The sequence below is a fragment of the Lycium barbarum genome, chromosome 2 (genome assembly GCF_019175385.1).
Source record: "Lycium barbarum isolate Lr01 chromosome 2, ASM1917538v2, whole genome shotgun sequence".
Classification (NCBI taxonomy): Eukaryota; Viridiplantae; Streptophyta; class Magnoliopsida; order Solanales; family Solanaceae; genus Lycium; species Lycium barbarum.
In genome coordinates, this window is record NC_083338.1 from 135,433,714 (window position 1) to 135,461,561 (window position 27,848).

The 27,848-nt window shown below is 33.2% G+C and overlaps 4 protein-coding genes and 1 non-coding gene across 5 annotated transcripts; all 5 read left to right on the forward strand.

Annotated features, from left to right (window-relative positions):
- Window positions 1–2,051: 2,051 nt before the first annotated feature.
- LOC132622615 (uncharacterized) lies at window positions 2,052–3,374 on the forward strand. The gene has a single exon (XM_060337246.1). It carries the CDS (start codon window positions 2,255–2,257, stop codon window positions 2,684–2,686), a length of 432 nt encoding a protein of 143 aa, XP_060193229.1. The 5' UTR covers window positions 2,052–2,254; the 3' UTR covers window positions 2,687–3,374.
- A 5,514-nt stretch (window positions 3,375–8,888) lies between these two features.
- LOC132627434 (transcription termination factor MTERF5, chloroplastic-like) lies at window positions 8,889–10,991 on the forward strand. Its single transcript, XM_060342779.1, has one exon. It carries the CDS (start codon window positions 9,120–9,122, stop codon window positions 10,281–10,283), a length of 1,164 nt encoding a protein of 387 aa, XP_060198762.1. The 5' UTR covers window positions 8,889–9,119; the 3' UTR covers window positions 10,284–10,991.
- A 5,163-nt stretch (window positions 10,992–16,154) lies between these two features.
- Window positions 16,155–18,104, forward strand: LOC132627435 (uncharacterized). The gene has a single exon (XM_060342780.1). It carries the CDS (start codon window positions 16,609–16,611, stop codon window positions 17,569–17,571), a length of 963 nt encoding a protein of 320 aa, XP_060198763.1. The 5' UTR covers window positions 16,155–16,608; the 3' UTR covers window positions 17,572–18,104.
- Window positions 18,105–23,004: 4,900 nt separating this feature from the next.
- LOC132622620 (protein EPIDERMAL PATTERNING FACTOR 2-like) lies at window positions 23,005–24,953 on the forward strand. The gene is made up of 3 exons (XM_060337260.1): window positions 23,005–23,229; window positions 24,212–24,267; window positions 24,367–24,953. Exons 1-3 carry the CDS (start codon window positions 23,127–23,129, stop codon window positions 24,559–24,561), a joined length of 354 nt encoding a protein of 117 aa, XP_060193243.1. The 5' UTR covers window positions 23,005–23,126; the 3' UTR covers window positions 24,562–24,953.
- Window positions 24,954–25,294: 341 nt separating this feature from the next.
- TRNAW-CCA (transfer RNA tryptophan (anticodon CCA)) lies at window positions 25,295–25,366 on the forward strand. The gene has a single exon. It is a non-coding gene; the product is annotated as a tRNA-Trp (tRNA).
- The last annotated feature ends 2,482 nt before the right edge of the window (window positions 25,367–27,848 follow it).

A 27,848-nucleotide genomic window follows, 5' to 3' on the forward strand; every position in this document is an offset into this window, starting at 1 on the left:
ATTTGGTTTCCCTCTCAGAAGTTAGAATTCAGAAAGGTCTAAATCTTTTCATGAAGGAACTTGGTTTTGAAACTGCTTACTTGGTTTCTCATCCTGCAATTTTGGTCTTTAGTCCGGAAAAAAGGGTGTTACCTCTGTTGCAAGTCTTGAAAATTTTGGACAAGAATAAGCTTGAGAAAAGAAAGTTGGATTTCTGTTATGTTCTGAGCTTAACCGAGTCAAAGTTTGAAGATTATTTTGTAGTGCCCCACAAGGATCAGATACCTGAGTTGTATGAACCACTCAAGAAAACTGTGGCTTCTTAACAGTTTTTAGTTTACTTTTGGCAATATAGGTGCTGAGATCTTTCGAAATTTCAGTTGTAGTCCACTACGTTTTTGCTTTTCATTTTTCAGTTCGTATTCTGAAAAACATGGTCGTATATTAAAAGACAGAACGTAAGTATATGGAATGAAATTGTCTAACTTGTGCAAATACAAGGTAATTCTGCCATCAAAACTTAAGTATATTAAAAGAAATCACTTGTCTTTCCAGAAGCAATAGCTTCATTTCTTTTCCTAAATCCAAAAAGCACTTCATCAAACTAAATCGATTCATAAACAACTAAGTATGTACTTTACAAATTGCATGGTAAGTTAATGTCCTATTCTAAATTAAAATCATCACAAGCCAAGTTGATGATCATTCTAATGTAAACTGAGATAACAATTACTTAAGCCGCTTTCTAAAATTGTAACTCAAATATCTGAGAGTTATATAAAAGGTTATGGAGCTGGCTCCCCTCCAGTGACAAATCCCTCCATTTCGCCCAGTTGGGACTTCAATAACTTACACGTGTACCATTTTTACTAGTTAATTTTATTCTCTTTGTTCCACAATCCCTCCAAAATGCTAATTAAAGTCACCTTTCTGCCTTTGTTGTGTATGAACTTGTAAAAGCTTTTCGACCTACGACTTTTCAATAATTTTGATCACATAAAAGCTGGCTCCCAATGTACTCTCCTCATCGGCGTGTTGACTCACTTATCAAACTTTTCATCTCTATTTTTGTTTAATTCCGTTAAGTTTTTAACGGAAATCACACGTTTATATCAATTGAAAGTTAAATATGCTCAATCAAATTACACAGGAACCAAAACTGCAATATAACTATAACTCAAGGATTAAAATCGCTATTCCCTTAAAAGATTTAGAAAGAGGGAAATATGTAATAGTAACAATTCAACAGAGATTAGAGTAGCAGTTGCTTACTTGTCAATCGTCATAGGATTCTCCAAAGCCGAAGTAATGTTAATAGGTAACATTAATTCACCTGATTTGAGTCCTTAATTCTTACAACAAACTGTTTAAAAAAAAAAAAACCCGAATCAAGATTGTCGTTTCTATTTCTCCCAGGTTGTTATTTCCTCATGTTAACAAAACCCTTAAACCCTAAATCCGACTTGGTCCAACTCCCTGTTTTGTTTAGAGGATTACATTCTCATATGAGACCCTAACTTTGATTATATACTGTAATATTTAGGAGAATTTTTGGTAGTGATAAAAACCTGCTTAAGGCTCATTAGATTCAAAGGTCTAGCTGTATCCCCCCACAATTCCATATTTCACTGCAATGGCTTGTACACTTTCAGGTCTCAATATCTCTACTCATCAACCTCTACCCCAACCCATTTCTTGGTGAAATACCTTGTTGATTCTCTGGGTTTCTCCAACAAAGAAGCAATGTTGGCATCTTCAAAGGCAACTTCAGGTAAAACCTTGAAAGATCCTGATTTAGTCCTCAATTTCTTGAAACAGACCGGTTTCGACAACACCCAGATGAAAAAATTGGTTTCTGGTGCACCCGGATTGCTATTCTCTGATGTTTCCAAAACCCTACAACCCAAATTCCAGTGCCTTATGGATTTCGGACTATCTGTGTCGGACCTGGTGGATGTTATTGCTAAAGATACAGCAATTGTCAGAAGAGGTCTAGATACTCACTTGAGACCTGCCATTGATTGTCTTAGGAGAATTTTGGGCAGTGATGAAAATGTAGTTAAGGCTATAAAGAGAGCTCCTTGGTTGCTTTCTTTTGGGTGCTAATCATATTTTGGAGACTAATGTATTGTTGTTGAAAAGCATTGGTTTTTCTGATGTGAGAATAAATGAATTTGTGCTTAGATATCCTGGTTGTCTTACACACAAGCCTGAGTGGGTTAAGGATTCATTGCATAGGGTGGAGAATGATTTTGGAGTTTCGCGTGACTCCCCTATGTTTTCTTACGCATTTCATACATTAGTCTCACAAAAGAAGTCTAGCTGTGAAAAGAAGATTGAGATTTTCAAGAGTTTCGGATGGTCTGATGATGATGTACTCACGATGTTCAGGAAGCTACCTTATTGTATTGCTCTCTCAGAGGCCAAAATTCAGGAAATATTGAATCTCTACATGAAGGAGCTTGGTTTAGAACCTGCTTACTTGGCTTCTCATCCTGCAATTTTGACCTATAGTCTGGAAAAAAGGGTGGTACCTCGGATGCAAGTCTTGAAAATTTTGGATCAAAAGAAGCTTGAGAGGAGAAAGTGGAGTCTTTATTCTGTTCTGATGTTAACGGAGTCAAAGTTCGTAGAGTATTTTGTGCTTCCCTACAAGGATCAGATACCTGATCTGTATAAACCACTCAAGAAAAGTGTGTCCCCTTAGTTGATTTTGTTTATTTTTGGCACTTAGGGTGCGGAGATATTCCTAACATTATCAGCTGTATTTCAATACAATTTTGCTTTTTCTGTTTTCCGTTTATATTCTGAAAAACACAGTCGGTGTTGCCAAAAATCACTTGTGGAGTTGGGGCATGTTTATTGAAAGACCTTCCTCATATTTACAAGTCTGAACTGCTGTGAGCTATATGCAAAATCAAGTCTGCCGTTTGAAGATATTAGGATTCAACAGATCTTATTAATAACTGATCCCCTTTGGCAGTTACCAGCAAGTTTGTTGAAGACAAAGTCACATACTTTTTCTGGCATTGGTTATATAGTGTAAGGGTCTGAGTTTCTCTTTGATGGATGACAGAGGGAAGTGTGGTTTTCCCAGTAGGAAGCTCTTATATAATGTCTGAATTTGATCCTATTACCATTTTGCATGAGTTTTGCTAATCTATCCATTTGAAAGGACTTGATTGTAGGTTAGCTCCATAAGCCTACCTTTTAAAACCCAATGTGGGCAGGCTCCTCTCTAAACCCTGCGCATAACGGTAGCATAGTGCACTGGGATGTCGTTTGCCCTTAAAGCTTTAGTCTTTGTCTTATCTTTAATGTGAAGTTGAATATTTTTTGCCATTTCAAACTTTCTAGTCCTTGAAATGATGTAGTCCTACTTACTCTGTAATGTTTGTAAAACTCTTATTTAGTCTTGGTAGCTATTGGTTTGATAAGTTTAATTTGGGTTAGGAGAATCACAACCTGATTTGTTTAAGGTATGTCTCTCTGGAATACATATTAGAATCAGTGAAAACATCTTTTTTTTTTTCGACTACCCTGCATGCACCATTTCCATCTCATTATGCTTACTCAAATATCGCAATCTTTAGGAGTTTTGAGTTTTCCGATTTTGATGTAAAGGCATTGTTCATGAAGCATTAAAATTCGTGAAGGATTACGCTTTGTTATCAATCATCATGTGATGTGTATGCAGAACCCTGACTTTGCTTATGAAGAACAAGAGAAAATGTAGAGAGAGAATTTCTTGTATATCTTATTGAATCAAATCAAATCTAAGTAGTGCGTTTTGACACGAAGTTACACTAATTACACAGGTTTAATCCTTCTTAATAGTTAAATAGAAGACTACTGCCTCCTAACTAAGCCTAACTAACTTCTGGACAGGAATGACGAAATGACAAAGCTGCCCTTTCAGTCTTCTTTGTTTCTTCATTTCAACACGCTTTTACTTGGATGAGCTTGGACACAAACCAGATTATGTGGCTTCCCTTACAAAACTTTTAATGTTTGGTTTGGTGAAAAGAGTGGTGCCTAGGAATGAAGTCCTCAAAATTTTTAATGAGAAGAAGCTTAAGAGGTCAAAGTTTGGTCTTTTATACCGATTATACACATTTTAAACTCGATAAATATATATGCCTATTAAGCCCCTCATGACGACTAACCAGTAGAAAATAACACATCTAACGTACCAAAAGTAATGAATGAAAAATATCCATAGGATACCTCAGGATATTGTGTGATTGATTACTTATCAATACATAATTTAGAACTCCGAGCAACTCTTGTTCATTGCTACTTGACGCGGAATTACTGTTTTATCTTAGATAGTGTTGACTTGTTTTGTCCCTTATATATTGTATTTTCATAGAGCCTTCATTAGAGACTTGAAGGCCAACACAAAAAAAACCTTTCTATTTCTACTGAAGACTTCTTTTGAGATGGTAAGTAGATGAAATTTTGGTATGAGATGAATGAAAGCAATTTCAATCAACCATCATTCTTTCCCAATTCCTAAGTGATTTGTTATAAAGTTGAAGTTTGTGCACTTGTTTTGCTGCTTCAAGTCGATTAAGGTGCGAGGCCGCTTCTGATAGGCTTAGCTTTAAGCTGTTACATTTATTATGCTAAAGCTTTGCTCAGTCGTAAGAACAAAAAATAGAAAATGTAATTCACATGTCACGAGTGAGAATCACACCTCATACAAATCCTGATATTTAGTAGGCGTTTGGTCATGAAAACCAAATATTTTTCACTTTATTTGGTATTTTGGAGTTAGAGTTGAAAATGGAGTTGTGTTTTGGTTATAGATTTTTTAAAGAATATTTGATTGTTTGAATGTATTGAAAGTAAAAAAAAAAAAAAAAAAAAAAAGTGAAAACAAATTTTTTGTTGTTTTTCAAATTGCAGGTTGTATTTGAAATTTCCATGGTCAAATGTTAATTTTCAAATAAAGTGAAAACGTTTATCGGAAAAAAGTGAAAAAATTTCATGGCCAAACAGGCAAGTTGAGAGGAAGATAAAGAAAGGGCCCAATATTTCTCAAAGTTTCGAACCTGTGGATCATCTGGAGTCTTGGCCAGAAGCCCACATGAAATTCCAAAGTTGTGGATCATTTTTGGTCTAGGCCCTTACGCTTAGCGGTTCATTTTTTTGCACGGATCGTCCTTCCAAGGCGCTGGTCTTTAATTGTTTCCCTAAATTGTTGGTCTTTAATTTTGTCCTTTGTTTAAAAAGTGATCGAAAATATCCCAAGATTCTGGGTTCGAATCCCAGCTCAGTTAAAAAAAAAAAATCGCAAGGCAAGGATTCGCAAAAATTCTACTGTAAGGCAGAAACAAAATTTAGTTATGCCTTAAGGCAAAAGTTTTCATTGAGATTTTTTTTTATTCTGCTAGAATTCTAAGTCCTAGCTTTTTCCCTAACAGGCCTAATTTTGCTACGAAACTCTGTCTTGCAAATTTTTTTTTTACTGAAGTCGGGATTCGAATCAAGAACTGTGGGGTATTTTAGGCGAAGGACAAAAATTAAAGACCAGCAATTTTAGGGTCACAAATTAAAGACCACCCCCGAAGAAGGCTAATCGTGCAAATTGCCCTAGTGGTTCAAATTAAGGGGCCGTGATCCAAGTCAGGCAATTGAAGAAGTAGCCCAAGTTATACTTTGAATCCAGGCTTAAGTCCAAACTTTGATGTTAATAGTAGCCATTAGTCGATGTATCAAGTGTACAATCTATTATAAGTTCAGTTTTTAATCCGAGGGAGTTTGTACTTTCAAGTTATAATAAAACATAGTAGCCCTTCTAAGTACACAAAATGGACTTCGAGTCTAATTTAATCTCAAAGTTTACTCAAGATGGGAATTACCAAAATTATATAAAGATACCAAAAGCAGTGGCAGAGCCAGAAATTTCACTTAGAGGGTTCAAAATTTAAAGAAGTAAACACACAACAAGTGAAAGGGATTCAACATCTACTATATATATATAAAAAATAATTTTAATCATGTATAAACAATTTAATTTTTCGCCGAAGGAGGTTCACATGAACACCCTGAGCTCTACTTGGCTCCGCCCCCGATCAAAAGACCACATCCCCACTAACATTGAATATACAACAAATAGTAGGATATAGAGAAAGAGCACAGGGAGACCAAGCAAGTTTTTTTTGTATAATCATCCATCCTCATCCCATGATGTATCTCCCTTTTGTCACCCTCGCCCCCCCCCCCCCAAAAAAAAAAAAAAAAAACCACACACATCAGGAGCCAAATCTGTAGTAATAGGAAAATGTGTATATTTGTGTCCTTGAAACCAGCATGTAGTATGAGCATGATTTTCCCTATATGATGTTACTCTCGCCATTTTAAAATAAGTGTCTACTTAGCCTATAACACTATAACACACCCCTTAAGAAAATATTACTCCCTCCGTTTTATAATAAGTGTCACGTTAGTCAAAAAAATTATCTCATAATAAATGTCATCTTAGGAAACCAAGACATAAATTGACCAATTTTTCCAACTCTACCCTTAGATAAAAAGTGACAAGTTAAAGTAATGTCTAAATGATGTTGGAAAAGCCACACAGTAACTTGATATTATTGGATTTTCAATGTCAAAAGGTTTACTATTTATGTATGCTCTAATCAAGAGGAAAAATAATTAGTTTTTATTATGTGGAGTTATTTAGTAAACTTCACATGACATTATTAATTTTTTAATATGTGTGTTTTTTACTAAGGTGACACTTATTATGGGACGGAGGAAGTAACTCCTAAAAAAATTAAGACGGAGGGAGTAACTCCTAAATTTTTTTTAAGTAATTTGACACATTGAGATTTGATCACTTAGCACTTAATAATGAAAAATCTCAAAAAATAAAATTAATCTTCTTGATTATTCTGTAAGCGATTTTTTTTTTAATCAAAATAAAAAAGGTAAGTGAACTATGAATGGGAGGAAGTAACTACTTTAATATACTAATAGGAATCATCCTTTTAACCAAAAAAGAAAAAAAGATCGACTCATAGACATAGAGCCTGTTTGGATTGGCTTAAAAAAAGGTACAAGCTGTTTTCTTTTAAGCCAATTCAAACGGATAAACTTATTTTTTTGGATTTATTTTAAGCACAAAATGGCTTATAAGCTGGCCAGTCAAACACTAAAAAAAATTGATTTCAACAACTTATTAGTAGGGGTGTTCATTGTTCGGTTTGGGTCGGTTATTGATTAAAACTATAACCAAACTAATTTAGTCGATTTTTAAATGTCTAAAACCATAACCAAACCAAATAAAATAATAACCACCAGTTTGGTTATTGTCGATTTGGTTCGATTTTTCGGTTTATGACTAGCAACCATGAGACTTATCAGTAAAATATTAAAAAGTTGAAAAAGACATGTCTTTTTCAACTTTTTGGTTCAAACAATAACTTTTATTTATAGTTTAAGGTGGAACATATATCATAGAAATATTTTCACTATTAGTGACAGTGTAGTACTCAAGTTACCCAAAGTTGCTAAACTATTACATATATAGCTAAAAACTAACTTAGTAGTGGCTGCACCATTTTGTCATCTTAATACACATACTTGGAAATAAAGTAGAGTATAGAAGCTTTTAGTTGTTGTTACAAACATACATATTAATTAAACATAAAGACTACCTAAAATTAAAATTAAGATATATGATTTTTTTTTGTGTGTGTAATGATCCCAAACTTCAGATATTTTTCTATCATTATCCCGAAGGCTAGGGTCTCGATTACAAGGAGTTGTTCTTTTCTGTTTTTTAGGAGGATTACCCACGGAAGAAGTATTAGGGCATTACCATGTGCTTGAGTTGCAACAAATGCTGATGTTACTGAAGTATCTTCTATAGAAACCTCCAAATCTACAACCTATGTCCTTTTCATATGAAAAATATTAGTAGAAGTTTAGGACCCATTCAAACAAGAAAAAAGAAAGGTATAAATTCGAAAGAAAAAAAAAGAAACAATCTAAAATCAAATGGCTGACAAAGAAAGGCTAAAATTTTTAGTTAAAAGACATTAGACACTAACGTGAGCTTCTGTTAATAGGTTTACACTTAACACTTAAAGAGTTAAAAGACTTAAAGACATGAGTTTGGACATATTTTTAAAAACATGGGCCTTAAACAATCATGTGAAATAAGTAAACCCAAAACCAAATTAATGATTAAAAGATATAACATATTTATAATTATTTATGAAAAACTAATATTATACATATAAATAATTATAAAATTTATGTATATAATTTATCGATTTGATTCGGTTATTTTTTAATAGAATCATAACCAAATCAAATATTATCAGTCTTTAAAATTTAAAATCAAATCAAACCAAGCTAAATGTTGATTTTTTTATTCATTTTGGTTAAATTTTTTATTTGATTTTGATTTTAATCAAAACCGTGAACAGCCTTGCTTATAAGCTAATTATAGCCTGTTTGGCCAAGCTTTTTTTTTTTCCCAAAAGTACTTATTTTTTTCAATAAGTGCTTATTTAAAAAAAAAAAAAAAGATGTTTGGTCAAATTTTTGAGAGAAAAAAAGTGTTTTTGGGAGTAGCAGAAGCAATTTTTCAGAAGCTAAAAAAATAACTTTTGCCCAAAAGCACTTTTTTGAAAAGTACTTTTGAGAAAAATATACATAGAAACACTTTTTAAAAGCTTGACCAAACACTAATTATTGCTCAAAAGTACTTTTTAAATTAATTGGCCAAACATAAACTGCTTTTAGTCAAAAATAATTTTTTTTGAAAAATATTTTTTTAAAAAATACTTTTTAAAATAATTTTTTTTTTTAGAAGTTTGGTCAAATAGGCTATAAGTCAAGGGGCTCGTAGTGCTATTTTATAATTAAAAGATTTAAAAAGAGGGAAATGCGTAATAGTAACAATTCCACAGAGAGTAGGAGTAGCCATTGCTTTACTCGTAATGTTGGTTCGTAAGTCCTTTATTTCGAATCAAGATTGTCGTTTCTATTTCTCCCAGGTTGTTATTTCCTCATGTTAACCAAACCCTAAATCCGACTTGGTCCAACTCCATGTTTTGTTTAGAGGATTACATTCTCATATGAGATTGATTATTTAATATTTAGGATAATTTTTGGTAGTGATGAAAACCTGCTTAAGGCTCATCACATTCAAAGGTCTAGCTGTATCCCCCCACAATTCAAGATTTCACTGCAATGGCTTTGGAGACTCCGTTTCTTTGTACAGTTTCAGGTCTCAATATCTCTATTCAACCCCTGCCCCGACCCATTTCTTGGTGAAATACCTCGTTGATTCTCTCGGTTTCTCCGAAAAGGAAGCAATATTGGCATCTTCCAAGGTAACTTCATGTAAAACCCCAAAGAATCCTGATTTAGTCATCGATTTCTTGATACAAACTGGTTTGGACAAGACCCAGATGAAAAAAATGGTTTCTGCAGTACCCAAATTGCTATTCTCTGATGCTTCCAAGACCTTAAAACCCAAATTCCAGTGCCTTATGGATCTCGGGCTATCTGGGTCGGACCTGGTGAATGTAGTTGCTAAAGATACACAAATTATTGAAAGAGGTTTAGATACTCATATGAGACCTACCATTGATTTGCTTAGAAGAACTTTGGGCAGTGATGATAATATAGTTAAGGCTATAAAGAGATTTCCTTGGTTGCTTACTTTTGGTGCTCGTCATATTATGGAGACTAATCTATTGTTGTTGAAAAACTCTGGTGTTCCTGATGTGAGAATAAAAGAACTTGTGCTTCGAAATCCTAGATGTATTGTAAAAATTGTGCCTCAGCGGTTTAAGGGTTTGTTGCATAGGGTGGAGAACGAATTTCGAGTTCCGCGTGACTCCCCTAGTTTTCTTTATGGATTTCAAGTGTTAACCTCGCAAAAGACGTCTATGTTGGATAGGAAGTTTGGAGTTTTCAAGAGTTTTGGATGGTCTGATGATGATATACTCGAGATGTTCCGGAAGCAGCCTTTTTGTGTTGGTCTCTCAGAAGTTAGAATTCAGAAAGCTCTGAATCTTTTCATGAAGGAGCTTGGTTTTGAACCTGCTTACTTGGTTTCTCATCCTGCAATTTTGGGCTATAGCCTGGAAAAAAGGGTGGTACCTCGGATGCAAGTCTTGAAAATTTTGGACGAAAAGAAGCTTGAGAGGAGAAAGTTGGCTCTTTATAGTGTGTTGAGCATAGCAGAGTCAAAGTTCATAGAGTATTTTGTGCTGCCCTACAAGTATCAGATACCTGATTTGTATAAACCACTCAAGAAAATTGTGGCTCCTTAACAGTTTTAGTTTACTTTTGGCACTATCGGTGCTGAGATCTTTCTAAATCTTCAGTTGTAGTCCACCACATTTTCCCGTTTTCATTTTTCAGTTTGACATGGTCGGTGTTGCTAAACATTATTCATGAAAGGCCTACCTCATATTTACAAGGCTGAACTGTTGTAAGCTATATGCAAAATCAAGCTTACCATCAAAACCTGTACAGATTCAATAGATCCCATTGATAAACTAATTCCCTTTGGCATTATGTCAAATACTTTTTGTGCTACGGCATTGGTTATATGATGTAAGGGTCTGATTTTCTCTTTGATATGGATGACAGAAGGAAGTATGGTTTTCCCAGTTGGAACCTTCTCATATTATGTCTGATTTGATCCCATTAACATTTTGCATGAGTTGTTTGCTAATCTATACATTTAAAAGGTTAGCTCCATAAGCCCTACCTTTTAAAACCCAATGTGGTCCGGCCCTTCCCTAGACCCTACGCATAGCGGTAGCTTGGTGCACTAAGATGTCCTGTACCTTAAAGCTTTAGTCTTTGTCCAATCTTTATTGTGAAGATGAACATTTTTTGTCATTTCCTACATTCTAGTCCTTGAAATGATTTTGTCCTACTTACTCTGTAATGTATGTAAAACTCTTATTTATCACAACCTTATATGTTTGAGGTATGTGTCTCTGGAAGATTAGAGTCAGGGAAACATCATTTTTTTTTAAAAAAAATCTTTTTTATAACAGTAGTTCCAAGACAAGCTTGCATGAACCTAAATTATTTCTTCGAGTGCCAGTTACCTTTCAGCGGCGCAAATACCCGTTCCTTCTGCCACCAAGGCTTAAGCATAGGGAAGAAATCACCTAGCTTTTTTGCTCTCCTCCTTTTCTTTTTGCGTGTGTTTTACTTGGTGTCCATCTTCTTTTGGTAATTGGAACCAGCAATTTCATTTCTTTCCGGAAAACTAATTCCTAAACCACCTAGTTTGACTTCCCCAATTACAAAGTAAGTGAAATCCTATTCTAAATTAAATGCCTTGGCCATCTAATTATAAGCTAAGTCGTCCATTCTAATGTAAACTGTCTCTGTCCCAATTTATATGACACCCGCTGTTCTGGCAGTCACTATCTTTAAACTTTAGCTCAGTCTTGGTACTACTGAGTAACACAATGATACGAGTTGTTGCAATGGTCATATTGAAATCTCATTAGGAACTTGATAACCATTATAAATTTTTCAAATTTCAATTGTGCTCTATTTTGAGAAAGAAGAAAAAAATTACAGTAGCGCTTGTTAGTAGAAGCAGAAATATTTTCATTCTCTTAAGACCAAGAGAAATAGATACAGTCATGAAAATATGTTGTTTTAGCTCATTCTTGGAGTGCTCCGATTCATATCTATCAGCTCCAGCAGAGTCCAACAATTCGAATCCTGCTGGCATTTTGCTCTTGAATTTCTTGCTTTTAACTTCCTACAAAGTTATGATGTTTGTTGTTCACTACCCTGCACCATTTCTATCTCATGCCCAATCAATTAGGGTGAACTTTAGGAGTTTTGAGTTTTCTGATTTTGATGTAAAGATATTGTTCACGAAACATTAAAATTCGTGAAGGATTGAGCTTTTAAGCCATGTGGTGGTGTTTTGGTAAAGTAAAAAAAAAAAAAGTGTTTAAACACTTGTTTTTCATTTTTTTGCGCGGATCGGTGGTCTTTAAGTTTTGCCCTTCGCTTGAAAATGTGGCCGAAAATATTGAGGTTCTGAAGTTCGAACCCTCGCTCAGGCATAAAAATAATTTCGCAAGGCAAGGCTTTAAAAGAAGTCTACCTTATGCAGCATAAGTTGCCTTAACGCATAAATAAAGTTATGCCGTATCCGGCATATGTTGCCTTAAGGCATAACTGAAGTTATGCTTAGTAATGCCGGATTCGGCATATGTTGCCTTAAAAGTTTGTCTTTTAAGGCAACATATGCTGGATCTGGCATAATTTTAGTTATGCCTTAAGACAACTTATGTTGTCAGGTTGCCTTGAGGCATAAAAGTCTGTCTTATAAATTGCCTTAAGACATAAAATTTATGTCGGATCCGGCATAACTTTTCACAAGTCTTGCCTTGCGAAATTATTTTTTATTTTTATGCTGGCGCCGGGGTCCGAACCCAGAACCTCAGGATTTCTACGCGAAAGACAAAAATTAAAGACCAACAATTTGAGGGGAAAAAATTAAAGACCACCCTGAATGAGGGGCATTCTTGCGAATTGCCCCTTATTTTAAAGCTAAAATAGTAAAAATAAGTTAAAAGCCAAAAATTAAAATTCTTAATTTATGACTTATGCTTAAAAGTCACTTAAAGTAAGCCGGGCTCTATGTGGCTTCCCACTCGACTTGTGATGTTTGATTTGGAGAAAAGAGTGGGTCCTAGGAATGAAGTCCTCAAATTTTAAAATGAGAAGAAGCTTAAGAGGTCAATATTTTTTTTTTCATACTAGTGAATTTTTTTCGCGCTTCACACAATGACAAATAACACAGATAATTTATTATATCTTAAAAGAGATATTCATAATATATAGATAATATGAATTGTTTAAATTAGCTAATCAGAAATATAAAGCACTTTCAATAATTTAGTGACAATTTTCATGCTTAAACAAAATATTACATGTTAAAAGTTGTCCGTAAAAGCGTACAAATGACCGGGCTTTTATATATGGATTATATTGGTAAAGTTGATATGTATTTCTCAATCATTTGTCTTTCTTCTTGATTTCTTAAAATGACAAAGTTTGAAGAATTTTTTAATCCTTTTTTATATAAAAAATAAGTTTTTATCTAATAGCATACATTTAATTTATACGTATCTAAATCGGGGTTCTTAAATATTTTTCGATAGTTTCTCCTTACATAAAAAAGTATGTAAAATAGAAAAAAAATCACCCACTTGACCATACTGATTCCATATAGGAAATATTTGGTTAGTAGTTAGCAGACTGCCAAAGAAATCATTAGTTACTATCTTAAATCAAAAGAAATTATAGACTTACGACAATAAGAAATTCATATAAAATCAAACTAAAGGGGAATCACAGAGAGAACGTACGAAAAATAAGTAAAGAAGAAAATAATACAAATACTCAATACTCACATCATTGTTACGATTTTAGTCATTAAAAATAGAAGCAAGAACGCAAAATTAATACATAATTTTTTTTGAGCTCTAGTCGATATCCATTCAAAAAGTCGATCACTATTCAAAAGCCTTCTTCTCCTTCAAGCCAAATTAAAGCATGAATAATATTGTAGTAAATATAACAACATTGCTACTTCAAATATAAAATGAAAGGACAACTTTAGATAAAGTTTCGTTAAACAAAAATATGAATTTACAATATTTGATGCTCGAGATGGAATAAGAAACCAAAGAATGATTTCCAAATTGCTGTAGCATCTTATTTGAAAGCCCGAATGATTTGTGTAGTTGATTAAGATCTCTTTAAGTCTCAGACTACTATTTTCAGACCAAAATCGATTGTCAATTGAAATATATTGAAACAACATCTACGGTTGAAAGAAAGTTCGTTCTACAAGAAAACGAAGAGAATAGAATATTTGTATTGCTTCCCTCCGTTGCTCTCATAAATAATCAACATCTAAATTGCATTTTATTCCTAAAAAGCGTGTTGCTGAATATAGATATATATATATATATATAGCACTTGCAATATGCAGAATTTAACAAATGCATCAATGGTATTAGTTGCCATTACGGTCATGTTATATTGCTCCTACGTACATGGGTTTAATTGCTCCTACGTGGGTTTAATTGCTCAAACGTTAAATTAGGTTATCGCAATGATCTATGACAGCCTTGGTTATTTGCTACGTGGGTATGATTTCAATAATCATTTTATGAGGCTTTTATTAGTCCATTTACTTAGTATATTATGAACAAAATGAACCAATAAAAATGCACAAAAAGATAAATAAGACCGCTAGTCATAAAGAAGTGTCACATCACCTTTTTTTATAACTAATTTTATATTATATATAGATATAGATTACACACTTCAAACTTGATAAGTATATGCCTATTAAGCCCTCATGCCAACTAACCAGTAGGAAAAAACATATCTAACATGCCAAGTGTAATGAATGAAAAATAGCCACTTGGCTTTGAGTCTAGCAAATAAAAAAAAGCTTTTGAAGAAAAATAAAATTCACCCCCACCCCCTCTTATAGCCTGTTTGGCCAAGCTTATTTTTTCCCCAAAAGTACTTATTTTTTCAATAAGTGCTTATTTTAAAAAAAACGAAGTGTTTGGCCAAGCTTTTGGGAGAAAATAAGTGCTTTTGGGGAGTAGCAGAAGCAGTTTTTCAGAAGCTAAAAAAAATAGCTTTTGCCCAAAAGCACTTTCTTGAAAAGTACTTTTGAGAAAAATACACTTAGAAGCACTTTTTAAAAGCTTGGCCAAACACTAATTGCTTCTCAAAAGTACTTTTTAAATTAATTGGCCAAACACAAACTGCTTTTAGCCAAAAGTACTTTTTTAAAAAGTGCTTTTAAAAAAAAGTACTTTTTAAAATAAACTATTTTTATAAGCTTGGCCAAACAGGCTATTAGTCGTTAGAAGTTCAAGACTAAAAACACGGAAGTGTCGTAAACTAATTACTAATGTCACGAAAAAACGATACATTTGGAGAATACATAGGCAACTTGTCACTTTTTTTTGAGCGGATTCTCCTTCTTTTGATGTGGTCTTTAATTTTTGTCCCTTAAATTGGTGGTCTTTAATATTTGTTTTTCGCTTAACACTCAGAGGTCCTGGATTCAAATTCACGTAAAATAAAATAAAAAAAATTGCAGGGCATAAGTTGATTTCGCAGGGCAGAAATTGAAATTCGCAAGGCATAAGTTGGACCCCGACTTATGCCTTAAGGCAAACTTTTATCCAAAATTAAGCCTTAAGACAAACGTTTACCCAAAATTAAGCCTTAAGGTAGAGGTTTGCAAAATTTCAGTATTTTTTTTTAACCTTAAGGCAAAAGTTGTGGTCCAACTTATGCCGTGCAATTTTTTTTTTTTTTTAATTTTTGAATGAGGGGTGGCGGGGGCTGATTTGAGGGACAAAAATTAAAGACCACCCCAGCGGAGGCCAATCCTGCAGATTGCCCAACTTGTAATATGCCAAAGCAGGTAATTACTAAGACGAGTTTAGAACATCAAAATCAGGTGCCAATCCCATGTATGTATGGCTATCTATATTTACCAGTTTTGTGATATGATTTTGCTCCAATTTTTCTTCAGTTATTTCTAAAATTTGGCCTGTTTCGGGTTAAGTTCTTGGATTTAGGATTGATTCATGCCCATATCTGAGGTGAGAATCACTCTTTTTGCTATGTTAGCTTGTTAATTTTAACTGAGATATATTGATTGGAATTGAGAGTGTATAATAGGTAAAAGAACTTAATTGTGATTTCTAAATGAAAAATCTCATAATTTTAAGGGCTTAATAAGTACATAAATGCACAAAAACTCAAAGGGAATCAACATATAGTATGTATTCATTACAAAAATTTAAGTATATAAATGTTCTAGCAAATGAGTGTCAATTAAACAAATGTGGTTGTGCCACTACTCATATCACTTAAAAGATAATCGATACATAAAGTAAAATTAATAACCTGAAAAATAAGACTTTTTAATTTCTACAGAATGTTGAAACTTATATATACAGTAAAAATAATTTGCACATCAAAACGCATGTAAGTTGAATGAGATGAGTAAACTTTTGTTTGTTACGAAAAAAGATCACATACGAGGTCTACCTGATAGTATTTCCGTTAAAAAGCTAACTGTAGTTAAAGTTAGGACTGAAAGTGCACCATTTTGTCAAAAATAAAAGGACTATTAGTATTCTCTGTGAAAGAATAAAAGATTATTTTGAATCTAAAGCCAAAGATAAGGGATGATTTTGGTCCTTTCCTCTAAGTTGAATCCTAATTTTGCAGTCATATATGCATTTTCCTTGTGTGATTGGAGGCAATTCTTGATACCTGAAATTTGCTGTATTCTTTTGCCTTTTTCTTGAGATAACTTAAAACCCTAACCCCTTATTTTTGGAGCTTCTTGAACACTTGCAACGTTAATAATCACTAGTTAAACGATATGCTCATCAGATTCAGGGGCAAAATGGTAACTATTTGCACTAATAACACTTCCATATTTCACGGTAATGGCTTTGGCTTTTACACTTTAAGATCTCAATATCTCTACTCCTCAACCTCAACCCCAACCCATTTCTTGGTTAAATACCTGGTTGATTCTCCGAAAAAGAAGCAATGTTGGCATCTTCCAAGGTAACTTCATGTAAAACCCCAAAGAATCCTGATTCAGTCATCGATTTCTTGAAACAAACTGGTTTGGACAAGACCCAGATGAAAAAAATGGTTTCTGCAGTACCCAAATTGCTATTCTCTGATGTTTCCAAAACCTTAAAACCCAAATTCCAGTGCCTTATGGATCTCGGGCTATCCGGGTCGGACCTGGTGAATGTGGTTGCTAAAGATTCACAAATTATTGAAAGAGGTTTAGATACACATATAAGACCTACCATTGATTTGCTTAGGAGAACTTTGGGTTGTGATGAAAATATAGTTAAGGCTATAAAGAGATTTCCTTGGTTGCTTACTTTTGGTGCTCATCATATTATGGAGACTAATCTATTGCTGTTGAAAAACTCTGGTGTCCCTGATTTGAGAATAAAAAAGCTATTGCTTAGAATTCCTAGATGTATTGCACAAAAGCCTCAGTGGTTTAAGGGTTTGTTGCATAGGGTAGAGAACGAATTTCGAGTTCCGCGGGACTCCCCTAGTTTTCTTTATGGATTTCAAGTGTTAACCTCGCAAAAGAAGTCTACGTTGGATAGGAAGTTTGGAATTTTCAAGAGTTTTGGATGGTCTGATGATGATATACTCGAGATGTTCCGGAAGCTACCTTTTTGTGTTGGTCTCTCAGAAGTTAGAATTCAGAAAGCTCTGAATCTTTTCATGAATGAGCTCGGTTTTGAAACTGCTTACTTGGTTTCTCATCCTGCAATTTTGGTCTTTAGTCTGGAAAAAAGGGTGATACCTCGGCTGCAAGTCTTGAAAATTTTGGACGAGAAGAAGGTTGAGAGGAGAAAGTTGGATCTCTATTATGTTTTGAGCTTAACAGAGTTGAAGTTCATAGATTATTTTGTGATGCCCTACAAGGATCAAATACCTGAGTTGTATGAACCACTCAAGAAAACTGTGGCTCCTTAACAGTTTTAGTTTACTTTTGGCACTAAGGCTGCTGAGATCTTTCTAAAATTTTCAGTTGTAGTTCAACACATTTTTGCTTTTCTTTTTTCAGTATGTATTCTGGAAAACACGATCGGTGTTGCCAAACATCATTCATGGAGTTGGGACATAGTTTATTGAAAGGCTGAACTGCTATAAGCTATATGCAAAATAAAGCTTGCCATCTGAAGCTGTACATATTCAAAAGAGCTTGCTGTTAAACTGAATCCCTTTGGCAATTACGTCAAATACTTGTTCTGCTACTGCATTGGTTATATGATATAAGGGTCTGATTTTCGCTCTGATGGATGACAGAAAGAAGTGTAGCTTTCCCAGTAACATTTTGCATAAGCTGTTTGATGGCAGGTTATTATATCTTACCTTAGAGCTTTAGTCTTTATCTTATCTTTGTGAAACTGAACTTTCTTTTTTCATGTCATACTTTGTAGACCTTGAAATGATTTTGTATTCCTACTTACCCTATACATACATGATACTCCCCTGCATGCTATGAATTGTTTGAGGCATGTCTTTCGGGAATGGAGATCAGAATCAGGGAAATAAATTGTACTTCTTTTTACATTAGAGGTGTTTTGGCAAGCTTTGCGAGAACGTTGACTATCTCATCGAGTACCAGTTACTACTAAATATGGGGTAGCTCTGCCAACTAGGCTCAAGTATATGGAAATAAATCATCTAACTTGTGCAAATACAGGATAGCTTTGCTTATCAAAGCTGAAGTATATATGAAACGGGAATCATGTAGTGTCTTTTCTGGAAGCAAAAGTTTCATTTCTTTTCCTAAACCCAAAAGCACTTCATCAAACAACCAATTCATAAACAACCAAGTATGGACTTTCCAAACTACATGGTCAGTTGATGTCCTATTCTAAATAAAAATCCTAATCACCTAATTATAAGATATGTTGATGACCATTCTAATCTAACCGATAGACGATAATTATTTTGTTTTGTAAGATTATTAAATATCTAAGAGCAGTATGAAAGATATGAAGAGATTGAATATCTTTAGATATAAGCCCTTAAAATCAAAGATAGATCCTCGACAAGATTTGATAAATTGCAGGAGAATAAAATTGGTTTTTGAAACATTTTAAAATGTAGCAGATCCAACATAGCACCCACTGTTCTGGCTCGAACTATACATATATAAAGAGGTGCAATTACTGTCTTTAAATCTATCTCGGGATTATTGTAGAAACTATACAATCTTGACTTGTGCCATTCATTCACCAAGAGAGAATATATATATGATACAATCTTGAACCCTAGTGAAACAAGGAAACTAAGATCCTAGTGAAACAAGGAAACTAACTAATAGATGGTAATTAGTGAAACAAGGAAACTAACTAATTTATGGTAATTAGTGAAACAAGGAAACTAACTAATATATGGTAATTATCTCCCTACAAATATGCTACCAAATAATATCAAGATATTATACCGCAATAATTATCGATTAACACAATGGATAAGAGTGCTACCAAAGCTTTGTTTCAGTGGTAAGAACGGAACATGTAATGTAAATGTCGTGAGTACCAAATAATATCAAGATATTATACCGCAATAATTATCGATTAACACAATGGATAAGAGTGCTACCAAAGCTTTGTTTCAGTGGTAAGAACGGAACATGTAATGTACATGTCGTGAGTGAGATTCATACCGCAGACGAATCATGGAATGAGTTGAGAGGAAGATAAAAAATGGGCCAATATTTGTCGAAGTTTCGAACCTGTGGATCATCTGGATTATTGGCCAGAAACCCACATGAAACTTCAAAGCCGTGGATCATTCTCTGGAAACTTACATAAATATACCCTTAGGCCAACTAGCTAGTTTACCAAATATGGTCGAAGTATACACTACCTATACAGTTCGGCTATAGATGTTGTGTATAGTTATGGTGCTTGGACTCTTCAGAAATGTCGACGAGTGCACGTGGAATTCTCCAAAAATAGTGCATTTTTAGAGTATCCGACACGGTGCGGCAACATTGTTAGAGAGTCCGAGCAACATAGGTGTATAGGTATGTATATTATATGTATACGTATTATATATTATATGTATAGGCATGCAAAATATATATGTACTTTTTTTGTAAACTAGATGGACAAATGGTATTTAGCTGTAATTTTCCCGGCATTTTTGGTCTTGCCCTTACCTAGCAATAGTGGTTCAAGTTAATGGGGCATGATCCAAATCAAGCAATATATCGAAGAAGTAGCCCAAGTTACTTTTAATTTATCGTCCATGCTTATGTCCAAACTTTGATGTTAATAGTAGCCATTAGCCGATGCATCAAGTGTACCATCTATTATAAGGTCAGATTTTAATCCGAGGGAGTTTGTACTTTCAGGTGATAATAACACATAGTAAAAATTTTAGAGCCTCAAATAGTGATAAGAAATTGGAAAGTTAAGAATCTAATTCAATTAAAAAGTTAACTCAAAAAGTGAGGATTATCCAAAATTTTGAGTGATAAGAAATTGGAAAGTTAACAATCTAATTCAATTAAAAAGTTAAACTCAAAAAGTGAGGATTATCCAAAATTATATAAGAAGATCAAAGGACTACGTCCCGCTGACTTGGGATATACAACAAATACGATACAGACAAAGCCTAAATACCAATAATAAAAAAGTTCGTTCCAAGTATCAATGTCCCTATAACATATTATGAATAGTTTGAGCTTTATCAACAAATATTTAGAAATGCAGTTTAATCCATTCGGGTCAGTTTGCGCGCACCTCAATTTATTTCACGGGTACCTGCTACCTCTCCCCAGCACAGATACCGAGTAATTTTTTCCGTCAAATTTGGACAGATGAAAGAAAATCGCATAATATTTTAGTCTCCGCTAGGATTTGAATTAATGGCATCTAGTACATAATTATCTAGTTAAATCAGTAGAAGTGCTCATTTTACACTTCCTTTTTTCTTATAACAATTCAAAGAGCTTTTAAATTGAACACCCATTCATTTAGGAAAATTCCGAAATTAAAAATTTGCAGTCCTATTAGCTAATTGAGGTTAAGATGAAATAGAGCTATGATAGAGCATATAATGTATTCCTGCAGGTAGAGTAAATTAATAAGACATGAAACATGAGAGTAGGGAAAATATACATTAAAGGCATGTATGGTCATGGAAGGAAATTAATTCTAAAGAAGCAGAACGTTAATGGTGAAACTTCATTTATTTCAATATTCAGAACTTCACGTTTTAGCAGAGCCCTTCTTCAATAGACTTCTTAATGATCTCCCCCCTTTTACTTTGCCAAATGCTATTTTCTCTTCAATTCTTTAATGTCTACCCCACTTGAACTTCTTCTTGTGTCCTCTAGCAAATTACTTTAGTATTGTATACTTAAAGATATGCAAATAGAAGTATTGCATCTTTAGCAAAAAAAAATTCACATAAATAAAATGATGGCAATAGTAATGGAACATGGTGTCACAATAGACAAAGATTACGGGCTCGAGTGACTTCACGAGTTTCAGTTATAATATAAACTCTTTGTGCCTATGTGACACTCTTTAATTTTTAATTAGTCTATAAAAAAGAAAGACATCTTTCTATATTTAAAAAAAAAACAGTTTGGACTTTACATTTATCTTTAATGAAATGATTTATGGCCACAAAATATCTATCTCATGCATGTTTTAAAATATAAGTTTGAAAAATCTCTTTCTTTTTTACATTCCATTCTCAATCAAATATCATCACATAAATCAATTCCATTCTCATACCAGCCAACGTATGATGAGGTATGTAATGCAAACCTAAAATAATTTATATATGATATAGCAGAAAATTTAACTTTTTTAATACTATCATGTCTGGTAAAAAATAAGTAATCGTTCATGCATGATAAGTTGAATTGACTGTATAGAAAATAAGATAGATAATATATTGCTAAACATGTGTTAAAGTACACTAATATAATTTTCTTACACTATCAATGTATACAAATTAAATCCATAACATTAAAGTATCATATTATCTAACAAATAAAATTTTAAATAAGGTGCCCCTGACTGCATAATTCAACAGCAATATGGTACACTTCTTAATTATATCGTCTGCTTCTCCCGCCAAGCCCAATGTATCACACATATGTACTGTGTTCTACTAAACCAGTGAAATTAATGCATATTGTCCTTCATGTAATCATGCTAATTTGTCTTAAGTGTTTCAATACTGGCGTTTTCTTCTCCTCCTTCTTTGAAGGGACTTAATTTACATTAAAAATAAAATAAAATTAAAATCACAATCAGCTGATCCAAAAATAAGAGTTTTTTCTTTTTACTTTCATCAACAGCTAGCTAGTTCAACTTAATTAGTTTAATTACAAGCTGTAGTATGGGGACAATTACCAGTAAATTTAAATCTCAAATGTAGAATATATACTCCTTCCGTCCACTTTTACTTGTTCAGTTTAGAAAATCAAGAGGTAATTTATCATTTAGTTCCTAATTTATCCTTATTATAATAACTACAATCATTTCCTAATGCTTTCCCTAAACATTAAATTTATTATATTTAAAAGGTGATATAGTAAGCTTATCATTCTTTAATTACTTCTTAATGTGTGTGTCAAGTCAAACATGGACAAATAAAAATGACCAGAGGGGGTAGTTGTGGACTTTGAAATCTTGGAGACTTGGACTCTGATCAAATTGTTGATAAATTTTCGAAGCAATATTGTGTACATCTTTTACCGTAGACAAAAAGAAAAGCAAAATTCAACATTTGAATGCAAAGGCTATTAGTAAAAAGGACAAGAAAAGACCAACTAGCAATTGGCATAAATTAAAGTTATAAATCGAATTCTTCTTAGATACACATGAAACAAAGGTGTCAAAGCCACCCTAGTTTTGTGGCCTTATATATACCCGCCGTTAGTGTAAAATATATATGTTAATATATATATATATATATATATATATATATATATATATATATATATATTATCAGTATATATTTTAACTGATTATAACAAGTGACTTTTATGTTTCAAAATACAACATTTATCCGTAATTATCTTTTAGATAACTTAATAATATACATAAAAGTTCTTGTATATTAGTAATGTGTATAATTTAATTCCAATCTTCTTTAGAATTTACTCTTTATCCTTTTATTTATTACCATATTTTTTCTTACTGGGGCTTTGAGATAATATTTTTTATTTTTTGGAATTGCATTCCTCTGGGATTACATTTTAGAACTCAAGAAAACCTGTGAATGTTTGAAAAATGGGCGTGTATCATGTGAAGCTCATCAGGTGTACAATATCCTACATTAAATTAAATCCCCTCTTCAATTCAAATATCCATCTTCCCTTAGGACTATATATATGAGAGACATGTTGGTCCCAAATTTTCTGCACACTGTCATCCTTCACACATCTTCCACTATTTTTAGTTACTATATATTTCTTGAACCAATTTTCAAGAATCTTAAGTTGGTTGGTCCTGAAAAATCAAGACAACAGGCACATCACAAAGAAGATGGTGAATACCACACCTTCATTTGGAATTTTGACTATGTCAATAGTTACTCTTGTTCTAATGCTGCTGCTTGACTCTAGCCAAAGCCTAAGGCCATATCATTGTAAGTGCCCACTATATATATTTTGTCCTATCTTATCTTTTGCAACAACGTTCTATTATCATTTTAATTGTAGGGTCGGTCTATTATCACAATTTACTTTCAATTAAATTATTTTTAGCCTGCGAGTCTGGAACTACAATGGTTTTAGGATTTTACTTTGTAAAAAAAAAAAATTATACTCACATTTACTATTTTCAAGCAGTGTCGGTCTAATATCACTATATACATATTCCTATAGTAATAGAGACCAGAGAGTATATTTTCACAGTATATAACATTCCTGAATTCTGACACAGGAGTTTTCTTCTCATGTATTATTGCTAGAAGTTGGAATATAAGAAAAAAGATATTCTCCGGACCCACATCCCTTATTTTGAATGACAAACATGGTCATCCGTCTGCAAAATGAGCTAGAGTAATCAACGTGTGTATCAATTTTTCAACCGGCACAATCCAACATAACTATCTGTGAGTTTGTTTATAAGGAAAATATTTTTTATAGAAAAATATTCTGCGAAATAAGTGATGTTATTACTTATTTTATGGTGTTGGCTAAGCAGAAAATATTATCACAAGAACATTTATATATAATCTAAGCAAACAATAAGAAAATGAAAGTGGAGGGTGAATCTTGGGGAGGGTCAGGGGGTGAGAGTGTTGGCCGGGGGGGGGGGGGAGAGGGTCCAGGAGGGGTGTGATGTTGGGGGTGTGGGGGTGGGGACGAGACAATCAGTGTGGAATGTTACTTATGAAACTTGTTTTTTTTATTCTAACAAGAAAGGAATTTATTTTTAGAATTTCTGGAAAATGATTTCGTCGTTAATTTACCAAACACATTTTGAATCTTTTCCTACCAATTGATGCTTTTTGTCACTCAATTTCAGACATAACAATATTAAGGTAGTTTCATACTATAGCTACCTATACCCTGTTGTTATGCATGTCCTCAGCTATTAAATATTGTTGTCTCATAAAATTTCAGTTACCTACCATGGGAAAGGAACAAACATGGATGACAAAAACCATGTCCACCTTAAGGTAATTTAATTCGTCTCCCAATTATGAAACCATTTAATTCTGTCATATTTGTATCGTTTCCCCTGTTAACAGCTGGTACAATTAAAAATTGATTTGCAGGAAGAAAGAAAAGGAGATGTGTTAGGAATGGAGCTGTATCCAACAGGATCAAGTTTACCAGATTGTTCCCATGCTTGTGGACCTTGTTTCCCTTGTAAAAGGGTAATGGTGAGCTTTGCATGCTCCACAGAGTCATGCCCTATGGTCTACAGGTGTATGTGTAGAGGAAAATATTATCATGTCCCTTCCAATTGATCCATAATGCCCGAAAACTGAGTCGCCACGAAAAGTTGTCACTGAAAATTCAATTTAATTTCCTCTAGTGTATGTTTATTATGATGTACTAGCTAGTGAGTGATATGCCTTGTTGCTTTTCAATCGTTTGGATTATGCCTGATTTAGTTTAATTTGCTTCATGGGAATAGAGAGTTCAGTAGACCATGTAGAAGAGGCTTTTACTTTTAGTAATGTGGCATAAAGATTTTGGTAGTCCTTGTAAATACGAGGAATTGCAAGAGTTTTGTCGGTTAACTTAAGTCAGTGAAGTTATTAGAATGTTCTCTTTGCTTAATTTCTCCAAGGCTTTTTGTACTATTTATTTGCATCATGATGATGCTACGTACTAGAGTATTAATTATGACTATGGCCACTGCGATGTACTGCTAACAGTGCTTGACTATGGCGTTTCTTGAGAGCATTAATTTCCCAGCAAATTCCATTCAATTTGACAACTTTAAACCATACAGTGCTACAGATATAATGTTGTCGTGATGCATTTTCGAACCGTCGTTAAATATCAACCTTAAAAAAGAATTTTAAAAAGAGAAATTAAAGCATATGGAAAATCTTGAATAAATGTAGACATTAATATACAATGGAGTAATACATTTGATTAGCTAATGAGAATAATTAGCCAAATATTAGAATTTCTGCAACAGAGGAATAACTATGGAATATATACCTCAAGTAGGGAGGATGTAACATCTTCGGATCCGTGGCGCAATGGTAGCGCGTCTGACTCCAGATCAGAAGGTTGCGTGTTCGATTCACGTCGGGTTCAATCCCCCGATCCAAACGGGTCTTTCCTTTTTTTAATAAATTGCTTTTTGAAGTCTCTATGGAGTATAAAAATCTTGTCTTTTTTTAGTATATTTTAATCATTTGTCTATGCCCATTGCTATTAAATGCCTTTGTTGTCAAATGCTATTAAAAGCTATTCAGTTTAAGATAAATTATAACAACTCTAATTAATAAGGCTACACCAGATATACTTATGTAACTGAATTGATATCTGTTAAACATGAAACTCACAACCTCACCAGAAAATCTAATTTTGATTTGTGAGGATGATCCAAAATACATTTAGTACAATAAAAATAGAATTTAGCCTCGTACAAGAAATGTCATTGCAATTTCTCACACATTGAGCCCACTTATTTTATGTAAACATAATATTATTATTTTTGTGCGGATTGCCCTTCAAAAGCACTGGTCTTTAATTTTTGTCCCTCAAATTTGAAATTTTTGGTTTTTTCCCTTTGCACCCATGGGTTCCAAGTTCAAACTCTCACTCAGACAAAAAAAAAAAAAAAAAAAAAAAAAGCGCAAGGTAGGGGTTTAGATTAGCTAGACAAGTTTGCCTTATGCCTGAAGACAAACTCTGCCTTAAGGTAGAGTTTGCAGACAAACTATGTCTCATGGCTTGCAAAACTATGTCTGAGGCTTGCAAAACTATGCCTGAGGCCTAACTTTGGCTTACAAAACTATGCCTGAGGCCAAACTTTGGCTTGCAATGCCTGAGGCCAAACTTTGGCTTGCAAAATTATGCATGCGGCCTAACTTTGTCTTACAAAACTCTGCCTGCAGGTAGAGTTTTGCATTCAAAATTCTGCCTGAGGCCTAACTTTTGCCCGAATAGGCCTAACTTTGCTACAAAACTTTGCCTTGCGATTTTTTTTTTTTTTACTAAGCCGGGGTTCTAACCCCAAACCTCATAGTATTAGGCGAAGGGCAAAAATTAAAGACCACCAATTTGTTGGGCAAATATTAAAGATCGCCACAAAATAAGGGCATTCTTGCGAATTGCCCAACATAATAACCTCAACACGCACAGGGTTGCAAGCCTGCAACCTTGTGTGAGCTATATTACTACTATATATAAGGGACAATGTAATGAGTTTTGTAGTACGTAGTTACAATGTAACTATTTGGTTGGCTCAACCAAAATGGTTTGTTGTTTCAAATTGCCCTTGGATTTGTTATTTATTACTTCATGTATCAAGAATATTCCAATAAATCAAGATAGTTTCAAACCCTTTTTAATAGCATATCTTTTTTCTCTATCTTATTTTTGCCCCTACTTTATTTCATTTATACTAAGTTGACACAATCAATTTGGTAAATATAATCAATTTTGAGCCTTTTAAAAATGCTAAAAAAGGTATGAATAGTGATGATGTCATCTAATAAAATTAACAATGCACAAAGATAATCAAAACTGGTGATGATAATAACTTTGAAGAACTCATTTGGTACTGAAAGAATACTCTGTCAATCAAATTTTCTTCAGTAATTCTTAAATTATCATTAAATTTCTTTTGATCTTATTTTAGTAAAAAAAAAACTGAAAATATAAAGTTAGATTTAATGATTTAACACAATTATACAATAGAAAAGAAACTAAAAACTTTTTATCAATTAATAGATTAAAATCTTGAAAAATAAAAGAAAATGAACTTTTAAATTTTATTCAATTTGCTTAATTAGGTGGGATAGAAAAGAGGAAAAGATGCTTACCAAGTGATCAACTCCTCAATCCCATTATTAAATATCAATAATCGCATCCTTCTTTTCTGGAAAACAATTTAATTTGTCAGAAATCATATAATTCTTAATTAGTTGAGTAAGGAAATTTTCTTTTAAGACAAAGTATCAATGAGTTATTGACAGACTAAATTAATTCTTAAACTTTATTTCAATGAATTCAATTTTTTTTTTTAATTTCATCTAAACCTAGGCTTTCTCACCATATTTGTTTTAGCATAAATCATAGTCACATGAAATTATGAGTAGTTACTCAATAAATACCAAAATATGCTATTCCTAACTATAATTAGAAATTATATGTTCACAAATTCATAAAATATTAAAACATCATTTTCAATTTATGATTATAGTCAGTTTTAATCATTTTGCACACTTTAAATTATGTTACTAAACATCAATTTATCTCTGTGATACATGTTTATCCCTAGCAAACTTATTTTCTTATAACGATTCTTTTAATAAATTATCTAATTAGTGATTAAAAAAAAGCTTAACTAATGAATAATACATTATTAAGAAGCGATCATCTTAAAAGAGTTGTGCCTAAGGAACGTACACAAATTATTATTTTTAATTAAAATCATTATAAAGTGTATTATTATCTTGATCTTGGACCCGAGCTCAACATGAGCATCATTGGACTAGTATTACGTTATATGGTTGGCTCAAAGAATCATTACATGAAGATGGAAGTAATGTTATTATTCTGTATTAAT